The sequence below is a fragment of the Euleptes europaea genome, chromosome 11 (genome assembly GCF_029931775.1).
Source record: "Euleptes europaea isolate rEulEur1 chromosome 11, rEulEur1.hap1, whole genome shotgun sequence".
NCBI lineage: Eukaryota > Metazoa > Chordata > Lepidosauria > Squamata > Sphaerodactylidae > Euleptes > Euleptes europaea.
In genome coordinates this window covers 24,496,976-24,521,348 of record NC_079322.1, presented here as the reverse complement: position 1 = coordinate 24,521,348, position 24,373 = coordinate 24,496,976, and the positions used below count along the sequence as shown (strand labels likewise).

General features: G+C 46.6%; 1 protein-coding gene across 1 annotated transcript in view; it reads left to right on the top strand.

Annotated features, from left to right (window-relative positions):
- The first annotated feature begins 203 nt into the window (after window positions 1-203).
- Window positions 204-24,373, top strand: part of ITGA9 (integrin subunit alpha 9) — a 275,713-nt gene continuing 251,543 nt past the window's right edge. Inside the window, exon 1 of the mRNA XM_056857744.1 lies at window positions 204-382. Coding sequence (XP_056713722.1) covers window positions 204-382 — 179 coding nt within the window. The remainder of the gene's footprint in view (window positions 383-24,373) is intronic.

Genomic DNA, 24,373 nt, shown 5'->3' with positions numbered 1-24,373 from the left:
GGCGCCGGCTTCGGGGGTCCCCAGGCAGGCAGGAGGGCGCGCGGCCGGCGTGCAGCGGCGCTCCGAAGTGCCCAGTTGTCCGCCGGCCGCTGCAGGGGGAAGGAGGCGTCCTGGGCCGGAGGGGGGCGGCTGGGCGGGGGTCGCAGCCCCTGCTCGCGGCGCTTGGGCTCCCTCGGCGCCGGAGCGGGAGGGCGCGGGGGAGAATGGCCGGGTCCCCCTGGCCGGGCCGGCGGGGCGGCTTGCGAGCGCTGCTGGCCGCCCTGGCCGCGGCGCTGGCCGGCTCCTACAACGTCGACCTGGAGCAGCCCGTGCTTTTCCAGGGGCCCAACGGCTCCTTCTTCGGCTATTCCGTGCTGGAGCATTACTACGACAATACGCGGTGGTGAGTGGGGGTGCTTTTTTAGGGGGGGGGGGACCCGCCGGCCTCTTCGCCTCTCGGGCCATTTCTGCGCGGGAGGTTTTGCATCGGTCCTTGGAGGTGATCCGGGCTGGGGGACCGGGGGCTGGGTGTCTTACCGAGACCGCGGTCGCGCAGCCCGGATCGCCTACAAGGACCGATGAACTCTGACCGTGGAAGCCTTCGACAATGTTTTGCATTGTTTTTACCACTCTTTAGATACGCTTTCCCCCCATCCATATTCTCAAAACTCAACCATAAGCCCCCAATGCAGAGTTTTGAGAATTCGGATGGGGAAAATGTGCATCTAAAGAGTGACAAATCCAAGGCAAAACCTTCCATTGGCTATTTATTCATGGAAGGTTTTGCCTTGGATTTGCCCCTCTTGAGATGCACTCTCCCCCCATCCATATTCTCAAAACTCAACCATAAGCCCCCATGCAGAGTTTTGAGAATTCAGATGGGGAAAATGGGGAGACACGATGGAGGTCTGGGCAGTTATGCATGGGGTGGAGAGAGCGGACAGGGAGAAGCTTCTTTCCCTCTCCCATCCCGCTACAACGCGGGGTCATCTGCTCTCTCCCAGGGCGCTTCCACACATCCTGAATAATGCACTTTCCATCCACTTTCAATGCACATTGCAGCTGGATTTTACTGTGTGAAACGGCAAAATCCACTAGCAAACAATCATTAAAGTGCATTGAAAGTGGATTGAAAGTGCATTATTCAGGATGTGTGAAAACGCCCCCACTGTCATAACAGACATTTTAAAACCCCTCTCAATCAGGCAGGCAACAGAGGATGCTTCATGTGTTTACTGCGTCTGTGAATCTAGAGAAAAGTTTGCTTTTTCTAAAAGTATCATATTGAAAGGTAGTGGGAGAATAGTTTATGAAACTTTAATGAATTATTAAGAGGGGAGTGGACATGTTCATGGAGGAGAGAGCTACTCATGGCTATTAGTAAAAAATGGATGTTAGTCATGATGCGTACCTATTCTCTCCAGGATCAGAGGAGCATGATATTAGGTGCCTATTATATTAGGTGCTGTGAAACACAGGCAGGATAATGGTGCTGCAGTCGCCTTGTTTGTGGGCTTCCCAGAGGCGCCTGGTTGGCCACTGTGTGAACAGACTGCTGGACTTGATGGACCTTGGTTTGATCCAGCATTACCTTTCTTATGTTCTTTCTGCCTCCCCTTCCACTTTAAAACCTTAATCTTTCCCCTCCCTATCAGTTAGGACATCTTGCAGATTTGTCTTCAGGACTCTTAAAAAAAAGAGGCACTGAGGCTTACTCCTGTTTGAAATGAAGTTTTCTGACTGGCGTGCTCTGCCCCCTCTATTTCCTAGTTGTGTGTGCTCTCTGCTCGAATATGACCAAGGTGCTCTCTGCACACCCTCAGAGGAAACCTTGAAGTGGCATGGTCTGGGCCTGGGGCTCTTTAGTGAGCTCAATTTTCAGTGGGGTTTTCTGAAGCATCCTCTGTTGCCTGTCTGATTGAGCGGGGTTTTAAAATGTCTGTTATGACAGTGGGGGCGTTTTCACACATCCTGAATAATGCACTTTCAGTCCACTTTCAATGCACTTTAATGATTGTTTGCTAGTGGATTTTGCCGTTTCACACAGTAAAATCCAGCTGCAATGTGCATTGAAAGTGGATGGAAAGTGCATTATTCAGGATGTGTGGAAGCGCCCTGGGAGAGAGCATTTAAAGTGGAACTCTGCAAAGGCGATCTGGCTTGTGACCCCAGAGTCCTCTTTGGCTGAGGTAGGAGAGGAATCGATTCCTTTCTCCTTACACCCCATGATTCTGTCAGGGTGGGAGGAGGGGCTGCCGGCAGGGGAGGGGGGTGTCTCACAAACTGGGACAAATATCTCTCCTTACTCTTGGTGTAAGAGGCAAGACTCCCTTTTTCTCACTCCGCAGGCCATTGGTTACTGAATTGGTACCCTGGGAATGATACCTGGTGGTGTAAGCATCAAGTAATGGGGGCCATGCAGCATGAGAAAACTTGGTGGGTTGGATTTTTTGGATATAGGCAGAAAAACTACCTGGCAGGGTTCCATGGGAACGGACTCCTGGTTTATGCTGTATGCTGAAAAGAATGACAGAATCTGTCAGGAAATCGTTCATTGTAGTAACACCAACGCTTGGCCACTGGGGAAGATTGCTCAGAATGGCAGTGGAGTCTCCTTCCCTAGATATCTGTGCAAGGAGGATTTCCCCCCCCAATGTGTGGGTGAATTAGGATATATATTTGTGGGACACACATGAAGTAAGCAAAATATGTATGTACACAAACGGGAGTTTGGTGCATGCTGGTTTTCCACCTGTGTTCCCTGAAAAAAGCCAGGGACAACTGCATGGCTAGAATGGACTGTGTGTTCTGTGTGGTCCGGCATTAGCTGAGAGCTGAAGGAATGTCTTCCTGGATCACTCATTAAATCAAGTACTTCTCCAGCCTTGGAGAAGAAGAAGAAGAGTTGGTTTTTATACCCCGCTTTTCTCTACCTTTAAGGAGTCTCAAAGCAGCTTACAATCACCTTCCCTTCCCCTCCCCACAACAGACACCTTGTGAGGTAGGTGGGGCTGAGAGAGTTCTGAGAGAACTATGACTAGCCCAAGGTCACCCAGCAGGCTTCACATGGAGGAGTGGGGAATCGAACCCGGTGCTCCAGATTAGAGTCCGCTGCACTAAACCACTACATGACGCTGTGAGAAACTCAGGGGAGGGCCTGTGACTCAGTGGTAGAGCATCTGCATGATATGCAGAAGGTCCCAGGTTCAATCCCTGGCCTCTCCAGTTAAAGAACCAGGCAAGTAGGTGATGGGAAAGACCTCTACCTGAGACCTTGGAGAGCCGCTGCCAGTCTGAGTAGACAATACTGACTTTGATGGACCAAGGGTCTTATTCAGTATAAGGCAGTTTCATGCGTTAGACCCCACTTGCTGTCAGCCCATCCCTCTTCTTTGCCCCTGGCATCTGGTAGTTTGCGGTATAGTGCCTCTGAGCGTGGAGGTTCCATTTAGGTGTTACAGCCTCTGATGACAACGACGCAGGATTCTTCATGCATCATCTTGTCTGTGCTTACTTTATCAATTAAACATTTTGCATCCAGTTTGTCAAAATGAATGTTTACCAGAGTGGCCATTTTAGCATCAGATGGGATCTTCCTTGGTCTCAGCTCAATGATTAGGGTTGCTGAGTCCAGCTGCAGAGCTTCTGTATCTTCCAGTGCTACGCAGAGGTGAAATTTGCATCGGTGGCGCTTGTGATGGGCTCCAAACAGGAATCTGGCTGACCATCTGTTGGAGGCAGGGTTGTTGCCTTTGTATGGTGGAGGCAGCCGGCCACATGAGCCAAGACAAGCTGGAAGGTGTCCAGAGGAGGGCAACAAAGATGGTGAGGGGTCTGGAGACCAAGTCCTATGAGGAAAGGTTGAAGGAGCTGGCTATGTTTAGCCTGAAGAGGAGAAGACTGAGAGGTGATATGATAACCATCTTCAAGTACTTGAAGGGCTGTCATATAGAGTTGGGTGCTGAGCTGTTTTCTGTTGCCCCAGAAGGTCAGACCAGAACCAACAGGTTGAAATTAAATCAAAAGAGTTTCCGTCTAGACATTAGGAAGAATTTTCTAACAGTCAGAGAGGTTCCTCAGTGGAACAGGCTTCCTCGGGAGGTAGTGAGCTCTCCTTCCCTGGAGGTTTTTAAGAAGAGGTTAGATGGCCATCTGTCAGCAATGCTGATTGTATGACCTTAAGCAGATGATGAGAGGGAGGGCATCTTGGCCATTTTCTGGGCATGGAGTAGGGGTCATGTTGTGTGTATGGGGAGGTAGTTGTGAATTTCCTGCATTGTGCAGGGGGTTGGATTAGATGACCTTGGTGGTCCCTTCCAACTCTATGATTCTATGATCATCAGAAGATGGGAGTGGAGTGGTAATTTTTTTAAGTGTACCTGTTGGTTTCTGCCTGAGCTGTGACTGTAAGACTCCTGATGCTTCCGTCCATCAAAATATGGCCATGCAGATTGGACATGACTGATCAAACACATTGATGCATGCATGTGATTTGATTTCTCTTCCCTCTGTGATTGGCAGCTGGATATATGCATTGTCTCTACTGACGTTATGTTTGAGTTGACGTTGGATGATAGTTTATCCTGAATTCCCAGCAAGAACAACCTAAAAAGAATGAAAATACTGACGCCACAGAGCTGAGGGAATGACAAAAATTTAGAGACTTTGGGCAGACACGGGCAATTAATAAAGGGAATCAAACAAAAACATACATACTACTGGATCAAGCTTGAGCGAAATGAGTACCAAAGCTGGGCGGCTGGTCACAGCTGTACTTTTTAAGACAAGATTAAGTCAAGACTGTGTTTATTTACAACATGTATTAAGTCATTCGTTTTGTTAAGATTCATATGGCACTTTGCTATAGTTATTTTGAAATTTGACACAAAACGCTATTGTTATTTGGAAACTTGGTATAAACTTGGTAATGCATGATATACTGATAGTAATACATTTGTTTAATTGGTAAGGACAATTGGTCCATGTGTTTCACTACACGGTGATTGTTTACAGTCATTACTTTTGGTTATCCTGAGTGAGGCTGTGCTCTGTCAAGGTCAGTGTTATATATTAGGACTGACTGAGGCTCTCTGGTGTCTCAGGCAGAACTGGCATGCTGCACTGATCCTTTTTTAAACTGGGGATGCCAGGGATTGAACCTGGGGCCTTCTGCACCCACGGTAGATGCTCTACCACTGAGCCACAGCCTCTCCTCCAAGGTACTATCTTCTAGTTTGCCACTACAGAGCTCCTTTAGAGTTTGCATGGACTGCTTTCAAATGGACAGGAAAGTTCTCTGCTCGAGAAGCCGCATTATGAAGCTACTAACAATTGCATGAGAAATCAACAGGTACATTTTTTTAAAAACCGGATTCTCCTTTCCATCAGCCACAGGTCTTTGGTAGTTAATACACAAAGACACATGCGAGTCTTAGCTTATGTGGGCTGATGGATTCTTAGTAGGACAAAGTGATGCCATCTGCCCTTCTTCCAAAGAGTTCAGAGTGCTGAATACTGATCGCCTGTCTTCTGTTTTATATTCCCAATGATGCTATAATGTGTGTTAGGCTGGAATAATGACAGAACCAAGTGAGCTTAGTTGCAGAGTAAGGATTTGAACCCCATTGACTTAAGTGAACTTAGAAAGGGGTAACTCTGCTTAGGATGGCACTGCTGCTGTCCCAGGTCCTATTCTGAACCTTTAACAGTTGCACCACACTGACAAGCATACAACAATATCAGGGAAGGGTTAGTTCTCAAGCAGCATTGCTGAAGGGTTAGCAGTAGGTTAGGTTCTCACTGTGATTTGATAAATTTGATTGAACCAGTTTTGGCTGTGGTTGTGGCTGACATGGTGGAATGTGTGTTTGTGTAAAGTGCCGGCAAGTCTCAGCTGACATGGTTGACCCCGTAGGGTTTTCAAGGCAAGAGACGTTCGGAGGTGGTTTGCCATTGCCTTAATCTGAGAGAGTTCTGAGACTGGCCCAAGGTCAACCAGCAGGCTTCATGTGGAGGAGTGGGGAATCAAACCCGGTTCTCCAGATTAGAGACCGCAGCTCTTAACCACTATGGCACGCTGGTGGAATACTGTCTCAAAACCGCCTCCCTACACATAGTAAACTGATCTGTGGGAACAAAGCTGAATCTAGAGTCTTTCTTTCCAACATCTAGTACTGTATATTCAGAGATTTTTTAAATATAGAGGGTATGTTTAGCCTGAAGAGGAGAGGACTGAGAGGTGATATGATAACCATCTTCAAGTACTTGAAGAGCTGTCATATAGAGTAGAATGCCAAGTTGTTTTCTGTTGCCCAAGAAGGTCAGACCAGAACCAGTGGGTTGAAATTAAATCAAAAGAGTTTCCATCTAGACATTAGGAAGAATTTTCTAACAGTTAGAGCAGTTCCTCAGTGGAACAGACTTCCTTGGGCGGTGGTAAGCTCTCCTTCCCTGGAGGTTTTTAGGAATAGGTTAGATGGCCATCTGTCAGCAATGCTGATTGTATGACCTTAGGCAGTTCATGAGAGGGAGGGCACCTTGGCCATCTTCTGGGCATGGAGTAGGGATCACTGGGGCTGTTGGGGGAGGTAGTTGTGAATTTCCTGTATTGTGCAGGGGGTTGGACTAGATGACCCTGGTGGTTCCGTCCAACTCTATGATTTTATCATGTAAACTGCCCACTTATAGTCTGGATCATGAGTTCCGATTCACATATTATGGAGAACACAGGTTGGGTCTGGGATCCCCATGCTGTGTCATGTAGAACAGTCACACATGGGCTGTGGGTTCTCTTCTGTGCCTGGATGCGTGGCACATGATTTGGATCATGACTGTGGCATGAATGGGCTTTAGCCTTCGCCCCTTCACCATTTTCCTGATCTGCAACAACCATGGCGGTGTGATGTTTGGCCTGCTGGGGAAAACCACATACACTTATGGTACAGTCCGGATGCAGGTTTACTGCTTCAGTGAGAACCAGGTCGAAGCCACAGTCCCAGCTGCAATTAAGGACTAGGGCTTACAGCTCAGAAGATACACCTTCCACACAGTTTTGAATCATGACATTCCTTTCTTTCTGCTTTAAGCAAAGCACTGGGAAAATGGTAGAAACTCATTCTTCTCAGCAGTATTTTGTGAAAGATTCCATTAAAAACTGCAGAATGAGAATTGTAGCTTTTCCTTCCTCTTGTGTGAGGTATAGTTTAGACTTGCTGCTAATTGGATTTAAATGCCCCCCCCCCAACATGCAGCGCTGATCTTGTCTGGGGCAAGTTTGTCATGTAGAGGTATATTTTTATCCATTTTCCTGTTTCTGGGGCTCTTGGAGTCTTCCCTCAATTACATCGCTGTGCCTCATGCCCATCCATCTAAGACTTTTAGGGTCAGCCAGTGCAACATGCCAGTTCATTACAATAAGAGACCATTGTCTGCCCTGCAGGCTGAAGCCACTTGCTAGGCGGGTTCTAAATTCAACCGTTAAAAGAGGTACATTGTACACTTGTGTGTGTATGTGTGCGCACATACACAATTAACTTTAGCCTATCAGTCTGTGCTGTGTAACCAGACTGTTCCTGAGCAAAAAACGTTCTCTTTCCAGCCAGAGAGCTGTCAATTAAATCCTGTCTTAATAATTATTTATTTGTTGTAGCAGAAACGCTGCCTCTCTAGCTATGGCTTGGAAATTGCACTGCGAGCTGGCATTAGCTATTAAGCCTCTGCTGTAACTGAGGTCACTTGGTTTATACTTAGAGAATGTAGTATGGAATTAAAGTAATTTTGCTCCATCTTGGATGGTTGTGGTGCGGTGGAACAAGTTTTGACTATTCCTGGAAACTGCAAATTACCAAATGATATTTAGCAATAGCTCTTTTTTCTTCCTCTCTCTTTCAAAAGCATAAGTGGTGGTCCTTATTATAACAATGTCTTATAATCATTAATTAGATTTCAGCTAATGTTTACCTTCCCCGAGTCAAGCAGAACAGAATAATTTTAGCCCACTGCCTCTATTAATAGGTATGCAGAATCGTTTTTGTTTTTTTAAAAGGAAGATCCTAAAGTCCTTTTGCATTTGGAAGCATAGAGTTGATAAGTCAGAGTAAAGACCAATGTGTTTTCTATGCGTGGCGGAAATGATACGAAGACTGCTTTAAAAGCTGTGTTCTTGCACCTTTACCTTTACCCATTTAGAGAGTCCCATGGCGCAGAGTGGTAAGCTGCAGTACTGCAGTCAAAGCTCTGCTCATGACCTGAGTTCGATACTGACAGAAATCGGTTTCAGGTAGCCGGCTCAAGGTTGTCTCAGCCTTCCATCCTTCTGAGGTTGGTAAAATGAGTGCCCAGCTTGCTGGGGGTAAAGTGTAGGCAACTGGGGAAGGCAATGGCAAACCACCCCATAAACATAGTCTGCCTAGTAAACATCGTGATGTGACATCACCCCATGGGTCAGTAATGACCCGGTGCTTGCACAGGGGACTATCTTTACCCTTTTTACCTTAGAATGTCCTTTTCTTTAGCATCACCTTGGCTATAGGCCACAAATGCTTAAAAATTTGTGCTCCTGCTATTAATCAAGAGCCATTCCTGGATCTTCTGCAGCAGGGAAATAAAATTTGTGTGTGTTTGACCTGATGCCTTTAGGCAGGTGCATTTTAAAAGATGCTTTATAATTTCACTTGGACTCAGCAATAAAATAGTAGTGTAGTAGTGGTGTAGTAGTTGGACTGGGGAGATCAGGATTCATCTCCCTATTTAGCCACAAAGGGCTCTCTCCCTCCCCCTCCCTTACAGGGATGCTGTGGATAAGGACAGGTCAAAGAACCAGGTACCCAGCCCAAACTCCTTGATAGAGGAATAAGCTACAACTGTGCAAAGCCAAATTTCATACCAGCCATTAATGTTCACAATGCTATGGTTGCATCTCCATTGACATCTCTTATTCATCTTCTGATTGGTTTTGTCCTGATAGCAGCTTCCATACAACTAAATGGGTGCTACCGTACACAACAGGAAGGTATCTTGGAGATACTAAAGGTTCCAACATCCCCTGGGAAATCCTATACAAAGTCTGCTTCAACACAGAGATGAGTCTCCATGTTTCTCTCATATATGTTGTGAATCTTAAGGTCTTTGCTGCAGCAATGGAGCACCCACATAGAAGTTTCCCCTACACTTTCCTTGCCACATCCCTCTACAGCTGTCATTTCCCCCCCCCCCCACCAGATGGATTTTTTTCAGGCTTAACAAAAAACCCCAGTAATAGTTATCATGCTAAGGTGCTATAGCATTTTAACAATCTCTTGCAACAATGTATTCGTTCCCAACTTTCATTTTTTTAAAAGTCTCTATCCCTTTTGGTTGCAGAGTTATAAAGAGAAGTGTACAGCCTGCATCTTGCCCCCTTATAACTCCAGAACCCCCAAGGTCTAGAAACATACTTAAACAAGCAAACCTGGGAACAAGTATATTGTTGCAATAGATGGTGATATAACATTATAACAATTACCATTTTTAAAAAGCCCTCCAATGGGGAAAGGAATTGCTGCTGTAGAGACTAAGGTAAGGAAAATAGCACCAATGAAGGCAGGATTTGAAGAACGTATGTACCATTCAATCACATGATGTCCAAAGGCTGTCATCTTTCCAAACTGATCGTATCATACTAGGTTTGGGAAAGTTCGCATCAAAGTGGGATAAAACACAGAAATACGATGAATTGAGGATGTTAAGTAGATGCTTCAAAAATGTTGCTGCCATAAGGAACTCAAGGAAGAGAAAAATATCTGTGTGGCAGCAGACCAGAGTTTTTGGCTCAGGGCGTCCAACCTAAGGTAACTTATTGACCTGGTGGTTTGAGATTACAGAGCTTTATCTCTTTATCAGGAGGCTACCTAGTTAACCCGGGTGGGGTGGAGGGAGTTGCAGAAAAGAGCAACCAAAATGATTAGGGGACTAGAGCAATTGTCCTATGGGGAGCGGTTAAGATGCTTAGGGCTGTTTAGCTTGGAAAGAAGGCGGCTGAGGGGAGACATGATAGAGGTCTATAAAATTATGCATGGTTTGGAGAGAGTGGACAGGGAGAAGTTTTTCTCCCTCTCCCATAATACTAGAACGCGGGGTCATCTGCTAAAGCTGGAGGGCGAGAGATTCAAAACAGATAAAAGGAAGTATTTCTTCACACAACGCATAGTTAAATTGTGGAACTCCCTGCCCCAGGATGTGGTGATGGCTGCCAACTTGGAAGGCTTGAAGAGGGGAGTGGGCATGTTCATGGAGGAGAGGGCTATCCCATGGTTCATCTTCAGTCTTCAGTGCAGCCCCACATGTGGGACTGCGCCTGCGCGCAGGCCTGCCGCCGGAAACTTTTATTAGCCTTAGACCTTTAAGGGGGATGCCCCTCCCCTTGAGCAGCGGGCCGGCTTGGCGCCGAAACCACCGCATGCTCCTGGGCAGGGCATCCCCTCCCTGCTCAGTTCCTTCTTTGCCGCCGCCAAGAACGGAGCTTTTTCGCCTGACCTCAGAATTCCTTCGTCGTTCTACTTTTGATTTGTGAGTTTTTCCACACGGGGCTGCTGCTCGGATCCTCCCGACCAGCCCACCGACCTTTACCGATCCTCGATCTACCGTACTACGTACGAGGAGAGCGAGAAAACCCTGTTCCCCTGGTTCCTTCGGCCGCGTGCTGAGTCCCGGGATGGCCCCCAAGACCCATTTAAACTGTGTCCCAAGTGCGCTACGAAGATACTGCACACAGACCAACACGAACTGTGCTTAATCTGCTTGGGCGAGGGGCATAACGTATCGGCTTGTGGCATATGTCAGCGTTTTTCCACCCGGGGTCGCAACGCCCGTGCAGACTGCTTGAACGCGGAGCTCTGGAAGAAGGCCCTGATGGCTCCTTCCCCTGCGACCAGCTCCAAATCTCCTAGGAGCACACAATCCGTGCGCTCGGCTCCAGCTTTGCAGACACCCGGATTCTGCCCGGAGGTCCTCGGATCCAACTACCCTCTCAGATCCGACACACGTCTCTAAGAAACACAAGCACAAGACAAAGCATAAGCAAAAGAGCGCTGGATCTAGCCGCCCAAGCTCAAAACCGGCTACCCCCGCGCATACCCTTCCGGATCCAAGGCCCCTTACACAAGCGCCTCTCCCGGTACCGAGGACCCCGTCATTCCATTCGGGCTCCCCTCTCCAATGCTTCTCCGAAAGGGTGGTGCTACACCCCAGCCTCAAGTTCAAACCTAAGGTGGTCTCTAGTTTTCATATGTCGCAAGACTTGGTATTACCAGTTTTTTCCCAAAACCAACTTCCCCTGGGGAGAAGACCCTACACATGTTAGACCTTAAGAGGGCCATACTTTACTACATTGATAGAACGAAACATTTTAGACAATCAAAATTTCTTCTTATTTGTTTTCAAGGCCCCAAGAAGGGGAAGCCCGCATCTCCCCAGTCCATAGCTAGGTGGGTGGTATGGGCAGTAAAACTTGCTTACAGGGAAGCAAAGGTGACGTGTCCTTTGGAAGTCAGGGCTCATTCCACCAGAGCCCAGGGCTCCTCGGCTGTGCTTCATAGAAGAGTCCCCGTCGGTGGCACCTGCAAGGCGGCGACGTGGGCAAGCGAAGACACGCTTGTTAGACACTACGCGCTGGACCTGCAAGCCAGGAGAGACGCGGAAGTGGGAAGAGCAGTCCTTCAGACGTTGTTTTCCTAGATCGACACCTGCCTCCTGTTGGGCAAGCTTGTTAAAATCCCACATGTGGGGCTGCACTGAAGACTGAAGATGAAAACAGAGTTGCACTTACCTGTAACTGCTGTTCATTGAAGTCTTCGGTGCAGACACACATCCCTCCCTCCGACCCCGCTGTCGACCTAAAAAAAAAAAGGAAGAATTAGCAGAAGAGGAATGTATGTTACGGACCAGAGAGTTGGGGTTAATTATCCTACTCTTCTGTACCCAGTCCTGGCCCTATTTTCAGGATCACCGGGGAACCATCTACTACATTGGCTAAGGTTGGCGGCGGGCAAGGAACTGAGGACGGAGGGGATGCCCCGCCCAGGAGCATGCGGTGGTTTCGGCGCCAAGTCGGCTCGCTGCTCAAGGGGAGGGGCATCCCCCTTAAAGGTCTAAGGCTAATAAAAGTTTCCAGCGGCAGGCCTGCGCGCAGGCGCAGTCCCACATGTGGGGCTGCACAGAAGACTTCAATGAACAGCAGTTACAGGTAAGTGCAACTCTGTTCTACTGGTAAAAATGGCTACTAGTCATGATGCATACCTATTCTCTCTAGTACCAGAGGAGCATGCCTATTATCTCACGTGCTGTGGAACACAGGCAGGATGCTGCTACAGCTGCCTTGTCTGTGGGCTTCCTAGAGGCACCTGGTTGGCCACTGTGTGAACAGACTGCTGGACTTGATGGGCCTTGGTCTGATCCAGCAGGGCCTTTCTTATGCTCTTATGAGTCTGGAAAGAAACTGGAGTGTCGGTGCAAGCTGAAAAGTGCTTGGAGATGTCCCCCCCCCCCTGGTTGTGTCTTCTGTCAGCTAGAAACCAAGTTGGAGGCTACTTAGAAGACACCTCAGTGGATTGACACTTGACTTTGGTATTTCTTGGCACTCAGTGCTGTTCCCTTTTTTGAATTTTCCCCTTTCTTTTCCCCTCGGAGAGCCTTCTGGTAATTTCACCAAGGCCATCTGGCTCCTTAGTTTCCCTTTCCACATGGTGGTGGAAAGTGCTGTCAAGTCTCAGCTGATTTATGGTGATCCCTGTAGGGTTTCCAAGACAAGAGACACTCGGAGATGGTTTGCCTTCCTCTGCCTGGTCTGAGAGAACTGTGACTGGCCCAGGGTCACCCAGCAGGCTTCATATGTAGGAGTGGGGAATTGAACCTGGTTCTCCAGATTAGAGTCTGCGTGGTGTAGTGGTTAAGAGTGGTGGTTTGATTCCCCACTCCTCCACATGAGCAGAGGACGCTAATCTGGTGAACCGGGTTAGTTTCCCCACTCCTACACATGAAGCCAGCTGGGTGACCTTGGGCTACTCACAGCTCTCTCAGCCCCACCTACCTCACAGGGTGTCTGTTGTGGGGAGGCAAAGGGAAGGTGATTTTAAGCCAGTTTGATTCTTCCTTAAGTGGTAGAGAAAGTTGGCATATAAAAACCAACTCTTCTTCTTATCTACGACACCATGTTGGCTTTGTGTGGCCCTTTCCACATGGGGTCTGCAAATGGCTTAGGAGCAACTTGGTCCTGGAATCCGCTGGAATGAAGGATTTATGGGAATGTACCAGTGCTGACCCTCTGGTAGTCTTTGCTAGCTGTATGGCTGATGTGGAGCAGAATCGGTGCCTTTTGTACCTGGCCTGCCAGGATCAGAAACACAGAAGCCCCATCTCTGAGCCGACAGAGCTGCCTAATGCAACCTTTAGTTTTGTGCAATTGTGTGTTAATGATGTGCTCCCCTGTTATTCAGCTTGTTATGTCTGAACCCTGGTAGGAAGGAGGGCATTTTTACTTTTGATGCTTCAAATCTTAAGGTGCATTGCATTCACTTGTCTTTCAGAAAAGTAGCCTTGATGTTGGTCCTTGTAGGAGGAGTGACTGAATAATTTATTTAACGTGGCACTCCCCCTCCCCACATGCATGTTTCCTGCTTTCCTGGTTGTTGGTGGTTGTGGTTTCCACCTGGCAAACACATGTGAGAACTGTTTCTTGACATGTAAAGAGCTATACTACCTTGCATGCAATTGATAACAAATAATGGAAGGAACTGGCTATCTCATCTTTATCTTGCCTTCCAAGGAGCTCAGGCTAGCATATGTTGTTCTCTTCTCCAGCGTGGTGTGCTGGTTTGGAGCTGTGGAATCTGATCTGGAGAACCGGGCTTGATTCTCCACTCCTCCACATGAGCAACGGAGGCTAATCTGGTGAACTGGATTTGTTTCCCCACTCCTCCACATGAAGCCAGCTGGGTTATCTTAGGCTAGTCACAGATCTCTTAGAGCTCTCTCGGCCCCACCTACCTCACAGGGTGTCTGTTGTGGGGAGGGGAAGGGAAGGTGATTGTAAGCCGGTTTGAGTCTCCCTTTGGTAGAGAAAGTCAGCATATAAAAACCAACTCTTCTTCTTCTTCTCCTCCTTCTTCTTTTTCTCCTTCTTCTCCTCCTCCTCCAACAATCCTGTGAAGTAGGTTATGCTGAAAGGGAGTGAGTGGCTCAAGGTCACCCAGTGAACGTTTATAGCAGAGTCGGGATTTGAACCCCAGTTGTAGTCTGAAGAAGCTCTTACCACTATATAGCACTGTCATCCCATGAATATAGCCACAGAAGAATAGATTGGCACAACGATTTCCAGCTTGGGACAATATAATTATGTTTAGGGTATAAAGCTTTACTCATCAGTTACCATTTTTACTGTTTAGCTCTGAGGAATATTCTCAGCCTCTGGTCCTAGTTCGGAAGCAAAATACTTCTCAGCTGTAGATTTGCTAGTAACTGTGAGGACTAAATAGTGCAGTAACACGGATGAAGTGGATAATAATATTGATGTTGCTATCCAGCTCTGTTTTCCTTATTGTGTGTGCTGATAGAATAATTGTGGCAGTATGTGGTTTCGGCACCATGGGTCATATTTTACTACAAAAATTTCTGCTGAGACTTGAAATCTGGCACTGTGGTTTGTTTGTTTTTAATCCTAGCCATCCACAAGAACTCAGGGTAGCATTCATTAGCATCCCATGAATATAGCCACAGAAGAATAGGCTGGCACAATGAACTAACCCTAATAGATCCCACTGCTTGTTGTGATTGAGTACAAGCATCAGATTAATGAGCCTCTTCTTGTTCTTCTTCTTGTCCTCCTCCTCCTTCTCACACAGGCCAGTGTCTTCCTTTATGGTGACAGTAGCTAATGGGGCCAAGTCCTATGAGGAAAGGTTGAAGGAGCTGGGTATGGTTAGCCTGAAGAGGAGAAGACAGAGAGGGGATATGATAACCATCTTTAAGTAATTGAAGGGCTGTCATATGGAAGATGGTGCCGAGTTATTTTCTGTTGCCCCAGAAAGTCGGACCAGAACCAATGGGTTGAAATTAAATCAAAAGAGTTTCTGTCTAGACATTAGGAAGACTTTTCTAACAGTTAGAGCGGTTCCTCAGTGGAACAGGCTTCCTCGTGAGGTGGTAAGCTCTCCTTCCCTGGAGGTTTAAAAGCAGAGGCTAGATGGTCATGTGTCAGCAATGTGACCTTAGGCAGTTCATGTGAGGGAGGGAGGGCATCTTGGGCACCTTCTGGGCATGGAGTAAGGGTCAATGGGTGAGTGTGTGGGAGGTAGTTGTGAGTTTCCTGCATTGTGCAGGGGGCTGGACTAGATGACCTGGTGGTCCCTTCCAACTCTATGATTCTGTGTATGTACCTGTCTTTTATGCCCTGTAAACTCGTTCTTACACTCTTCTTGTTTGCATTGTTGTTTGGAAACTTCTCCAGTGACGGTCATCTTGACAGCAGATGCCAGCTACCAGACAAATCTCATTGTGCCTTTAAATGGTCAAAGGTGGCCTTCTAAAAACACCCTTAGCCATAACAGGAGGAGGAGAGAAACCGGTACATGCTTTTGTAATATCTTAGGAGCTGTCATGTGGAAGAAGACAAAGTCTTCTTCTCTGCTGTCTCAGAGATCTAATGGGCTTATGTTACAGAAAGGTAGATACTCAGTTAAATATTTGGAGACACTGCCTAAGGTGAGACCAGTTGGACCAGAAAACCAGATTGTTGGGTTGGGTGTGCTTTCTCTTACTGGAAGTTTTCAGGCAGAGGCTGGACAGTACCAGCACTTGGGAATGCTCTTCCTTTGGGATTTCTTGCATTGAGCAGAATGTTGGACTAGATCAAAGCTTCTTAAACTGGGGAACACAACCCCATATGGGGTTGAGTAACTGAATGTGAGGGTCGTGAAACAAGCACACCTATCTCATTAGTATGCAAATTTATTTTAATCTTTAATAAATGGTAAAATTATATGCATACCAAAGAATTGTTTTAAAATAAATTTCTTTATGATTTATCATCAGTAAATGTTTGATTTGTATACCTATTTTATAAACCTATATACCCGTGGTCACGTAAAAATTTATCGGGCGAAAAGGGGTCGCGAGTGGAAAAAGTTTAAGAAACCCTGGACTAGATGACCAATGAGTCGCCTTCCAACTGTATGGCGAGTGATCTTAGTTTTACTGAATCACATTTGTGTCCTGGACTATTTCTGAGGACCACAGGACTACATACATTGTTGTGAAAATAAAATGGAGACAGGGAGAACATCATGTGAAATATGTTAGGCTGAGTGAGAATGGCTGGTCCAAGGTTACCCTGTGCGCTTCATATCTGACACGTGCAGTCCTTGATCCTTGTCAGATGCTCTAACCACTCTGCCGCACCATTATGATGCTTCAGGCTGCCTCATAACATTGACACGTCATCCTGCAAAACCAAGGAAAGTGTGTGAACCATCTCTTTCCATGTTTATTAGAGATTTAAAATATATATATACTTCTTTGGTTCAGATGAAACGAAATTCACCTGGAGTCCTTTGAATGGACGCAGGAATAATTATTGCCAGTAAACCTTCCACAAAGCTGGTCTGTTATCTGTCTCTGATAGATGGGGTTCTATTTCCTAAAATGCTGGCTTGGAACTGTAACACACTGTGATATAAATAACTTCATTCAGGCGGGATCCAGGCAGTAAAATGAACGGCGCACAGGCTCTTTGATTCCCAAGTGCTGGTATTCTTTGCATTTCTGCCTGTTGACTTCCAATAGAGGGATGAAAAGAGCTCAATATCTGGAAAGAAACTAATGGGGAGAGCTGTTCCTAGTTATTGGAGAAATTCTTGATTTTTATATAGTAAGTAATTGGTCTGAGACAAGAAATGCAAAGTTAAATATGGGTTTGTTAATGCCGAGACCTAAAAACAAAACAAAACACCACTCACACATATGGAGCACGACTTAAAAGATGGCAAGTGTTAATCCAGCAAAGATGCTGTCACGAAAATCTATAAAGTATAAACTATGTTCTAATTAACACCAATGCCTTTAAGGTATTTAAAAAACAAACTCTCTAATAAGTTAGATTTTGCATATTTCTGTGCACAATGTTCTGGCATCATTTACAGGGCCTGTTCAAAGGTTGTCTGTCTTCCAGATTTACAAACCCAGCATAAGTCGTCTTAAAGAGCTCTTTACAGACTTGTTCTGACTATAGAACCACCTCGACCTGGTTCCGTTCTGAGGGGTCTTATTCTAACTTTGGGCTAATGTGTTCCTGTCCAGATGTGTTCCTGTACCATTCCCATTTACCCTCTGCCAGTATAAATGAACACATTTTAACAGTAGCCTTGAGGCACCTTGAAGACTGTGTGTGTGTGTGTGTGTGTGAAAAGTGCCATCAAGTCACAGCCGACTTACGGCGACTCCGTAGGGGTTTCAAGGCAAGAGACTAACAGCGATCATGGACTTCCTTGGTGGCCTCCCATCCAAATACTGACCAGGGCTGACCCTGCTTAGCTTCCGAGATCTGACGAGATCAGGCTAGCCTGGGCCATCCCAGGTCAGGGCCCTAGAAGACTTTATTCCACTTTTGTCACACTTCCTCCAAGATATCTGCTTAGACCCGGGCTTCCTCTTGGATGCTTAGGTTGAGGCAATGACCAAGAGCATGTTTTATAAGATTCTACCTCCTGGATAAAAGAAGCTAGCCACTGTGGTATGAGCTTTAGTAACTTTTCACTTAGGCTATTGAAATGTACTTTCTGTGAGACTACCACTGAAGGCTGCTCAGAAGCTACAATACATCCAGAATGCGTTAGCCACAATTTGGGCTCCGCTGATTACCAGTGCACTAAGTTCTGCTTACCTTGTAAAGCCAGTTACAGTTTTAGCCTGGGGGCTTAGATGGAGTGCCAGCATGGTGTAGTGTTTAAGAGTGGTGGTTTGGAGCGGTGGACTCTGATCTGGAGAACTGGGTTTGATTCCTCACTCCTCCACATGAGCAACGGACACTAACCTGGTGAACCGGGTGGTTTCCCCACTCCTACCCATGAAGCCAGCTGGGTGACCTTGGGCTAGTCACAGCTCTTAGAGCTAGAGTTGCCAACCTCCAGGTACTAGCTGGAGATTTCCTCCTATTACAACTGATCGCCAGCCAGTAGAGATCAGTTCACTTGGAGAAAATGGCCGCTTTGGCAATTGGACTCTATGGCATTGAAGTCTTTCCCTCCCCCAAACCCCGCCCTCCTTAGAGCTCTCTCAGCCCCACCTACGTCACAAGGTGTCTGTTGTGGGGAGAGGAAGGGAAAGAGATTGTAAGCCAGTTTGATTCTTCCTTAAGTGGTGGAGAAAGTCGGCGTATAAAAACCAACTCTTCTTCTTCTTTCCCTTGGCTCCCTTCTGATCGTAATGATCCAAGAATCTCTCTGTGGTTTCCTCTTAAACTAGAGTGGTGTTAATTGATTTCATTTGTTTACGGTTTTATTTTACACCTCATTTTGAAAACAGTAAATACTAAAAAAAGCTATTTTTTTTAAAAAACGACGTAACTGTCGAATTGTGTCGTAAATGTGTGCACCAGCTCTCTCCGTAGGGTATCTTTGCCTTCAAGGTGTATATCACAGTGTATTTTCGCTCCCTTTTCTCTTTGAATTTGAACGATAGCTCAGGGATTAGTGAATAAAGCAGTGTTTTGAATAATAGCGATCTAATCGCTTTTTGGCACCGCTGTGGGCAGATGTGCGCGCTTGGCACCTTTCTGTGGCCTTCCATCCCGTTCATCACTCCTTAAAGTGCTCTGCTTCCTGCTAGATACGGCAGATTGACTTCCGAAGCTGTTTTTCCTGAGGGCTTCTCAGCACAGAGGTGGCGGGAGGCACATGTCACACAGCTACTAAGCGGAGAGGAAGAGGTAACAGAGAGAGGGGTTAAATTGTAATCATGCAGCCGGATTTACCACTCCTTCGGCTGACACGCTGGGAATACATGTGGCTTGCCTCCTGAGGTGCGGGATTGTTTGCCACCTAGGTGTGAACATTAATGCACTGACCATGCTGTGGGCTTGCTGCGTTCATCGCAGCCAGGTGGTTGCTGGGATAGGAGGCCCTGAAGGTTTGCTTGCAGAGATTAGAAGTAGACAGTTTTTCGTATCCCCTCCCCTTACATGCCAAGGAACTCTAACTTGTAATGGGGGCATTTTGATGGATGCTTATTGCAGTTGGAAGTCATTCCCTTCTTGTACTGTTGTATCTCCTTAATGTGTGTGCGCATGCAGGGGAATGTTGCTTGTAAAATGTACCTGAGGTATGGTTTAAAGGCATGTCATATTGTAACTTAATGAGAAGTGAAACAAGTCTGGGGTCCCATTAGTGTCTGGATGGGGGATGTCCTGGTAGCCCTGGAAGGGCGGTGGCTCAGTAGTAGAGCATCTGCTTGGCATGCAGAGCGTCCCAGGTTCAATCCCTGGCATCTCCAGTTAAAAAGGACCAGGTAGTAGGTGATGTAAAAGATCCTACACAGCTGCTGCCTGTCTGAGTAGACAAGATTGACCTTGATGGACCACGGGTCTGATTCAGTGTAAGGCAGCTTCATGTGTACTTTACATGTGTACCCCTATGTCTAGCATTTTGGGTTCCATGAAGGGAGAAAGGTCGGATATAAAGGAAACAAATGAATTACTTTAGGATTGCTTGCATGAATTCTTCATGATTAGAACCTGGCCTCTGATTTAGCCTGAGGAGGTACCAAGTGTTGGCACCAGCAGCATACCGTTGTCCTGCCTGCTTGCCTGTCTATAGCATTTTTATTCTGCCTTTCCTCCAAGGAGCTCAGGATGGTGCAACACCATTTCCCCTTCTCCATTTTATCATTGTTACAACTGTACATGAGGTAGGTTAGGCTGAATGTGTGTGAGCCCAAGGCCAACCTCTCCCCCCAACAAGCTTCCATGGCAGAGTGGGGACTTGAACCTGACTCTGACCCCCTAACCACTACAGCACACTGGTTGTCTGCACTGTTTGTATGGTAAGTGCACTCTGAGCGACCCGTGAACACACATGAAGCTGCCTTATACTGCATCAGACCCTTGGTCCATCAAAGTCCGTATTGTATACTCAGACCAGCAGCGGCTCTCTAGGGTCTCAGGCAGGGGTCTTTCACATCACCTCCTTGCCTAGTCCCTTTAACTCAGTGGTTCCCAACCTTTTTTCGACCAGGGACCACTAGGACTTTTTTGTTCGGTTCAGGGACCCCAAGGTTCAAAATAAAAATTCTGAGAATTTGAAAATAAACTTTAATCATAACTGTTAGTTAAACATTAAACTTAGAATAAGATTTGAATATATATATTTTATAATAGAGAACTTTTAATTGAAAATATTAATTTATTATGGGTTTCTAACTTTGTTTCGCGTGCCTTAATTTAGTTCTCGTGGACCCCTGGTTGGGAACCAGTGCTTTAACTGGAGATGCCGGGGATTGAACCTGGGACCTTCTAGATGCTCTACCACTGAGCCACAGCCCCTCCCCACAACTACTACTGGTTGTGCCAGGATATCCTAGATAGAACCAATAAATCAGAGGCCAAGTGATGCATATGGAGTCCTTCCTTTCTCGTCCCTCTCCTTGCTTCCATACTGTGCTCTTTCTGGTGTACCCCTCCCCCATCCCCCCTGTTTCCCCTCACTGGTACATATCTGAAGAAGTGAGCTGTGACTCACGAAAGTTCACACTCTCTAGAAGTTTTGTCAGTATTTACGGTGCTACTGGACTCTTTCTCTTTTCTACTGGTGTGTGTGTGTGTAAAGGGCCATCAAGTCACAGCCGACTTATGGCGACCCCTTTTGGGGGTTTTCGTGGCAAGAGACTAGCAGAGGTGGTTTGCCAGTGCCTTCCTCTGCACAGCAACCCTGGTATTCCTTGGTGGTCCCCCATCCAAATACTAACCAGGGCTGACCCTGCTTAGCTTCTGAGATCTGATGAGGTCAGGCTAGCCTGGGCCATCCAGGTCATGTAAGGACCTGGTACATGTAAGGATGTTGATGAGGTGGGAAGAGAATACTATCTTTATTCAGTTCCCCTATGTTTCCTGTGTAGCTTGTATGTTTTTACAGACGTGCAAAGAAAGTAGACTTAAAGCATAGATCTCACTATTTGACTAAATATCTCTTGTTGAAATCAATAAGTGTTTTAAAGGGCTTAGCTTTGTCTTGGTAGTGTTCTTGAGTCACTTTCAAATCTGGCTGAGTGACTTCTGGAATTTTGTTGAACATATGTACAAGAGACATTTTTGGCTATCAGGAAAGTACAGAGATGCGTTGTATTGCATTTTCTGGTTTTCTTTCTCTTCATGGTCTTTAGAAGCTGTCTGTATAAAATGAATGTGAGAGATGTCCCTGAAGATACAAACTGACTTAAGAGTATGGGTATCTCATGGCTCTCTAGAGATTCTTGTGCAAGAGGCTATTTGCTTTTCCAGTACCTTCACTCCACCTTACTTTGAGTGCCCATCAGACAAGAAGAATCTCTTGCAAGGACAAGAATTTGGAGATGGATCACAAACATTTCCTCTTGTCCCCTTCTTTTCTCTGCCTTGTGAGGATCACCTTTAAGACGAGAGGTTTATGCGGTGAATTCCAAATGGACAAAATCTTAAGGCATTTATAATCGTAAAAAAGTAGCTTGTTCCTTCTTCTGGATTCATTGTTCATTCTTTACTCATAGAGATCCCAGCAAAAGAGAAACATCTGGCGAAATGTTGTGGGTTTTGACAAGGCTTGTGAAAATAAATAGCATTTTTAAACAAAAATCTCACTAATTGTGACTAATTCAGTTAAACGAAAAACAAATGGAAGATTCCTATTTTTTAAAAAAATCCCTACATTGTCCTAGCATCAGTCTGCACGTATAGCTTTGGAGTGAATGATGCCTGTAAGTTTTGGTACACATGTGTGTCAAAGGCAAAATTAAGCACTTTTGGGGGGAAATCTTCAGCAGATCGACTTGGCCCATTTTATTCAATGGGATTTATTTGACTTGTTCATACCCCACCTTCTCCCCAATGGGGACCCAAAAAATCTTATGTCATTCTCCTACCCTCCATTTTATCTTTGCAACAACCCTGTGAGATTAGTTAAGCTGAGAGTGTGTGACTAGGGTTGCCAACCTCCAGGTACTAGCTGGAGATCTCCTGCTATTACAACTGATAGCCAGCCAATAGAGATCAGTTCACCTGGAGAAAGTGGCCGTTTTCCAATTGAACTCTATGGCATTGAAGTCCCTCCCTTCCCCAAACCCTTCCCTCCTCAGGCTCTATCCTGAAAACCTCCTGCTGGTGGCGAAGAGGGACCTGGCATCCCTATGTGTGACTGGTTCAGGGTCACCCAGCTAGCTTCCGTGGCAGAGTGGGCGATTGTACCTTGGTCTCCCAGATCCTAATATGACACTCTGTCCCCTACACCACATTTTCAGGAAAGCGTTCTAAGGGTTGCAACTTTTATCTCATACTAATTTTAATATGAAACATTTAAGCATGTGTCTAACTACTGGTATTCCATTAAAACAGGGAAATGCTTCATTTTGGGATTATGCCCCTAATGAATAATGCCATTTTCTTCTGTATGTTTAGTGCCATCCTGTGGTGAAAACAGAGAAACTGTGCACCTGCTGTAGACGTCCATTTGTTTTGCTACAAACACCCTAGTTTGACTCATGGTAATATGTGAAGTGGCTTCTAGCAGTTTTTAAACGCTTAGCTTAATTTGTAAGCACTGCCATTATTCCCTTCATTCTGCAACATTTAGGAAGATCATAATGCTAAAAGCAGATTCTTATAATGAGCCCTTGTGGAGTTTATGTACATACTTTACAAATATGGTGCCAGTGTAGGGTTGCCAACCTCCAGGTGCTAGCTGGAGATCTCCTCATTTTACAACTGATCTCCAGCTGATAGAGATCAGTTCACCTGGAGTAAATGGCTGCTTTGCCAATTGGACTCTATGGCATTGAAATTAGGCTTGCCAGGCCCCGCTGCTCCACTGGCGGGAGCTTTGCGGGGCCGTGGCCTTAGTGCGCAATGTGCGCTCGCCTGTCACGGTGCGCCCGCACATGATGCGCTACGTCACTTCCGGGTTGGGGACGCTCTAGCAATCCCGGCCAAGAACTCTATGGTTTCCATAGAGTTTTGGCTGGGATTGCTAGAGCGTCCATGTCACTTCCAAGTTTACCCAAAAGTGACGCGTGCGCCGTGAACCCGCACTGCCTGCGCGCATGTCTGCTGGCCCTCAGCTGCCACCACCGGGCAATTGGCAACTCTAATTGAAGTCCCTCCCCAAACTCTGCCCTCCTCAGGTTCTTCCCCCCAAAACTCCCGCTGGTGGCGAAGAGGGACCAGGCAACCCTATGTCAGTGTTTTTACAAATGTGGCTTCCTTTGGTATGGGCACGATCCTTCAGTATACAGCAGGCCTCAGAGCACAGTAAATGCTCTGTACCAGTCCCCTCTGAGCCTCAGGAAGGCAGGACTTATTGAGGGGAGGGGACTTCAATGCCATCGAGTCCAATTGCCAAAGTGGCCATTTTCTCCAGGTGAATGGATCTCTATCGGCAGAAGATCAGTTGTAATAGCAAGAGCTCTCCAGCTAATACCTGGAGGTTGGGGCAACCCTAGGCTGTGCAGACCTGTGGCGTGGGGTCCATCACGGCGGCATGCCCCCCATTTAAGGCCAGAGGCCACCAAGGTTGCACCCTCTTTCCAGCTGTAGCTCTCCCACCCACTCTTCCTTTGTGTAATGGCTATTAACTTCTGAATATTGTTATAATACTATTTAGTTCAACTTCTGTATGTAGTTTAGCTTTTTCTTCTTTGTTCCATCAAGGTTAGTGATTTGGGCATGGAGATGGATCCAATTAAAGGGAGGCTGTGCTTGCGTGCCCGCCTCCCCCATTAGTGACCCCCAAAAGGGGTCTTGGAGGTGGGGGCTGATCTGCGGCAAGCCCAGCTCAGGGGCTGTCAGCTGGCTCTCCTCTCCAAGTGATAGGGGAAACACAGAGAGGCTCATGGGCAGGCAGATCCCAGGTTTGTCACTCCATGTTTCCCCCTGGCAGGCGGGCTGGGGGATGGGGTCATATCACGGGGAGGGGCTGTGGTTCCATGGCAGAGCATCTGTTTGGCACGCAGAAGATCCCAGGTTCAATCCCTAGCATCACCAGTTAAAGGGACTGGGCAAGAAAGTGATGTGAAAGACCCCTGCCTGAGACCCTGGAGAGCTGCTGCTGGTTTGAGTAGACAATACTGACTTTGATAGAGCAAGGGTCTGATTCAGTATAAGGCAGCTTCATGTGTTCATGTGACAGGT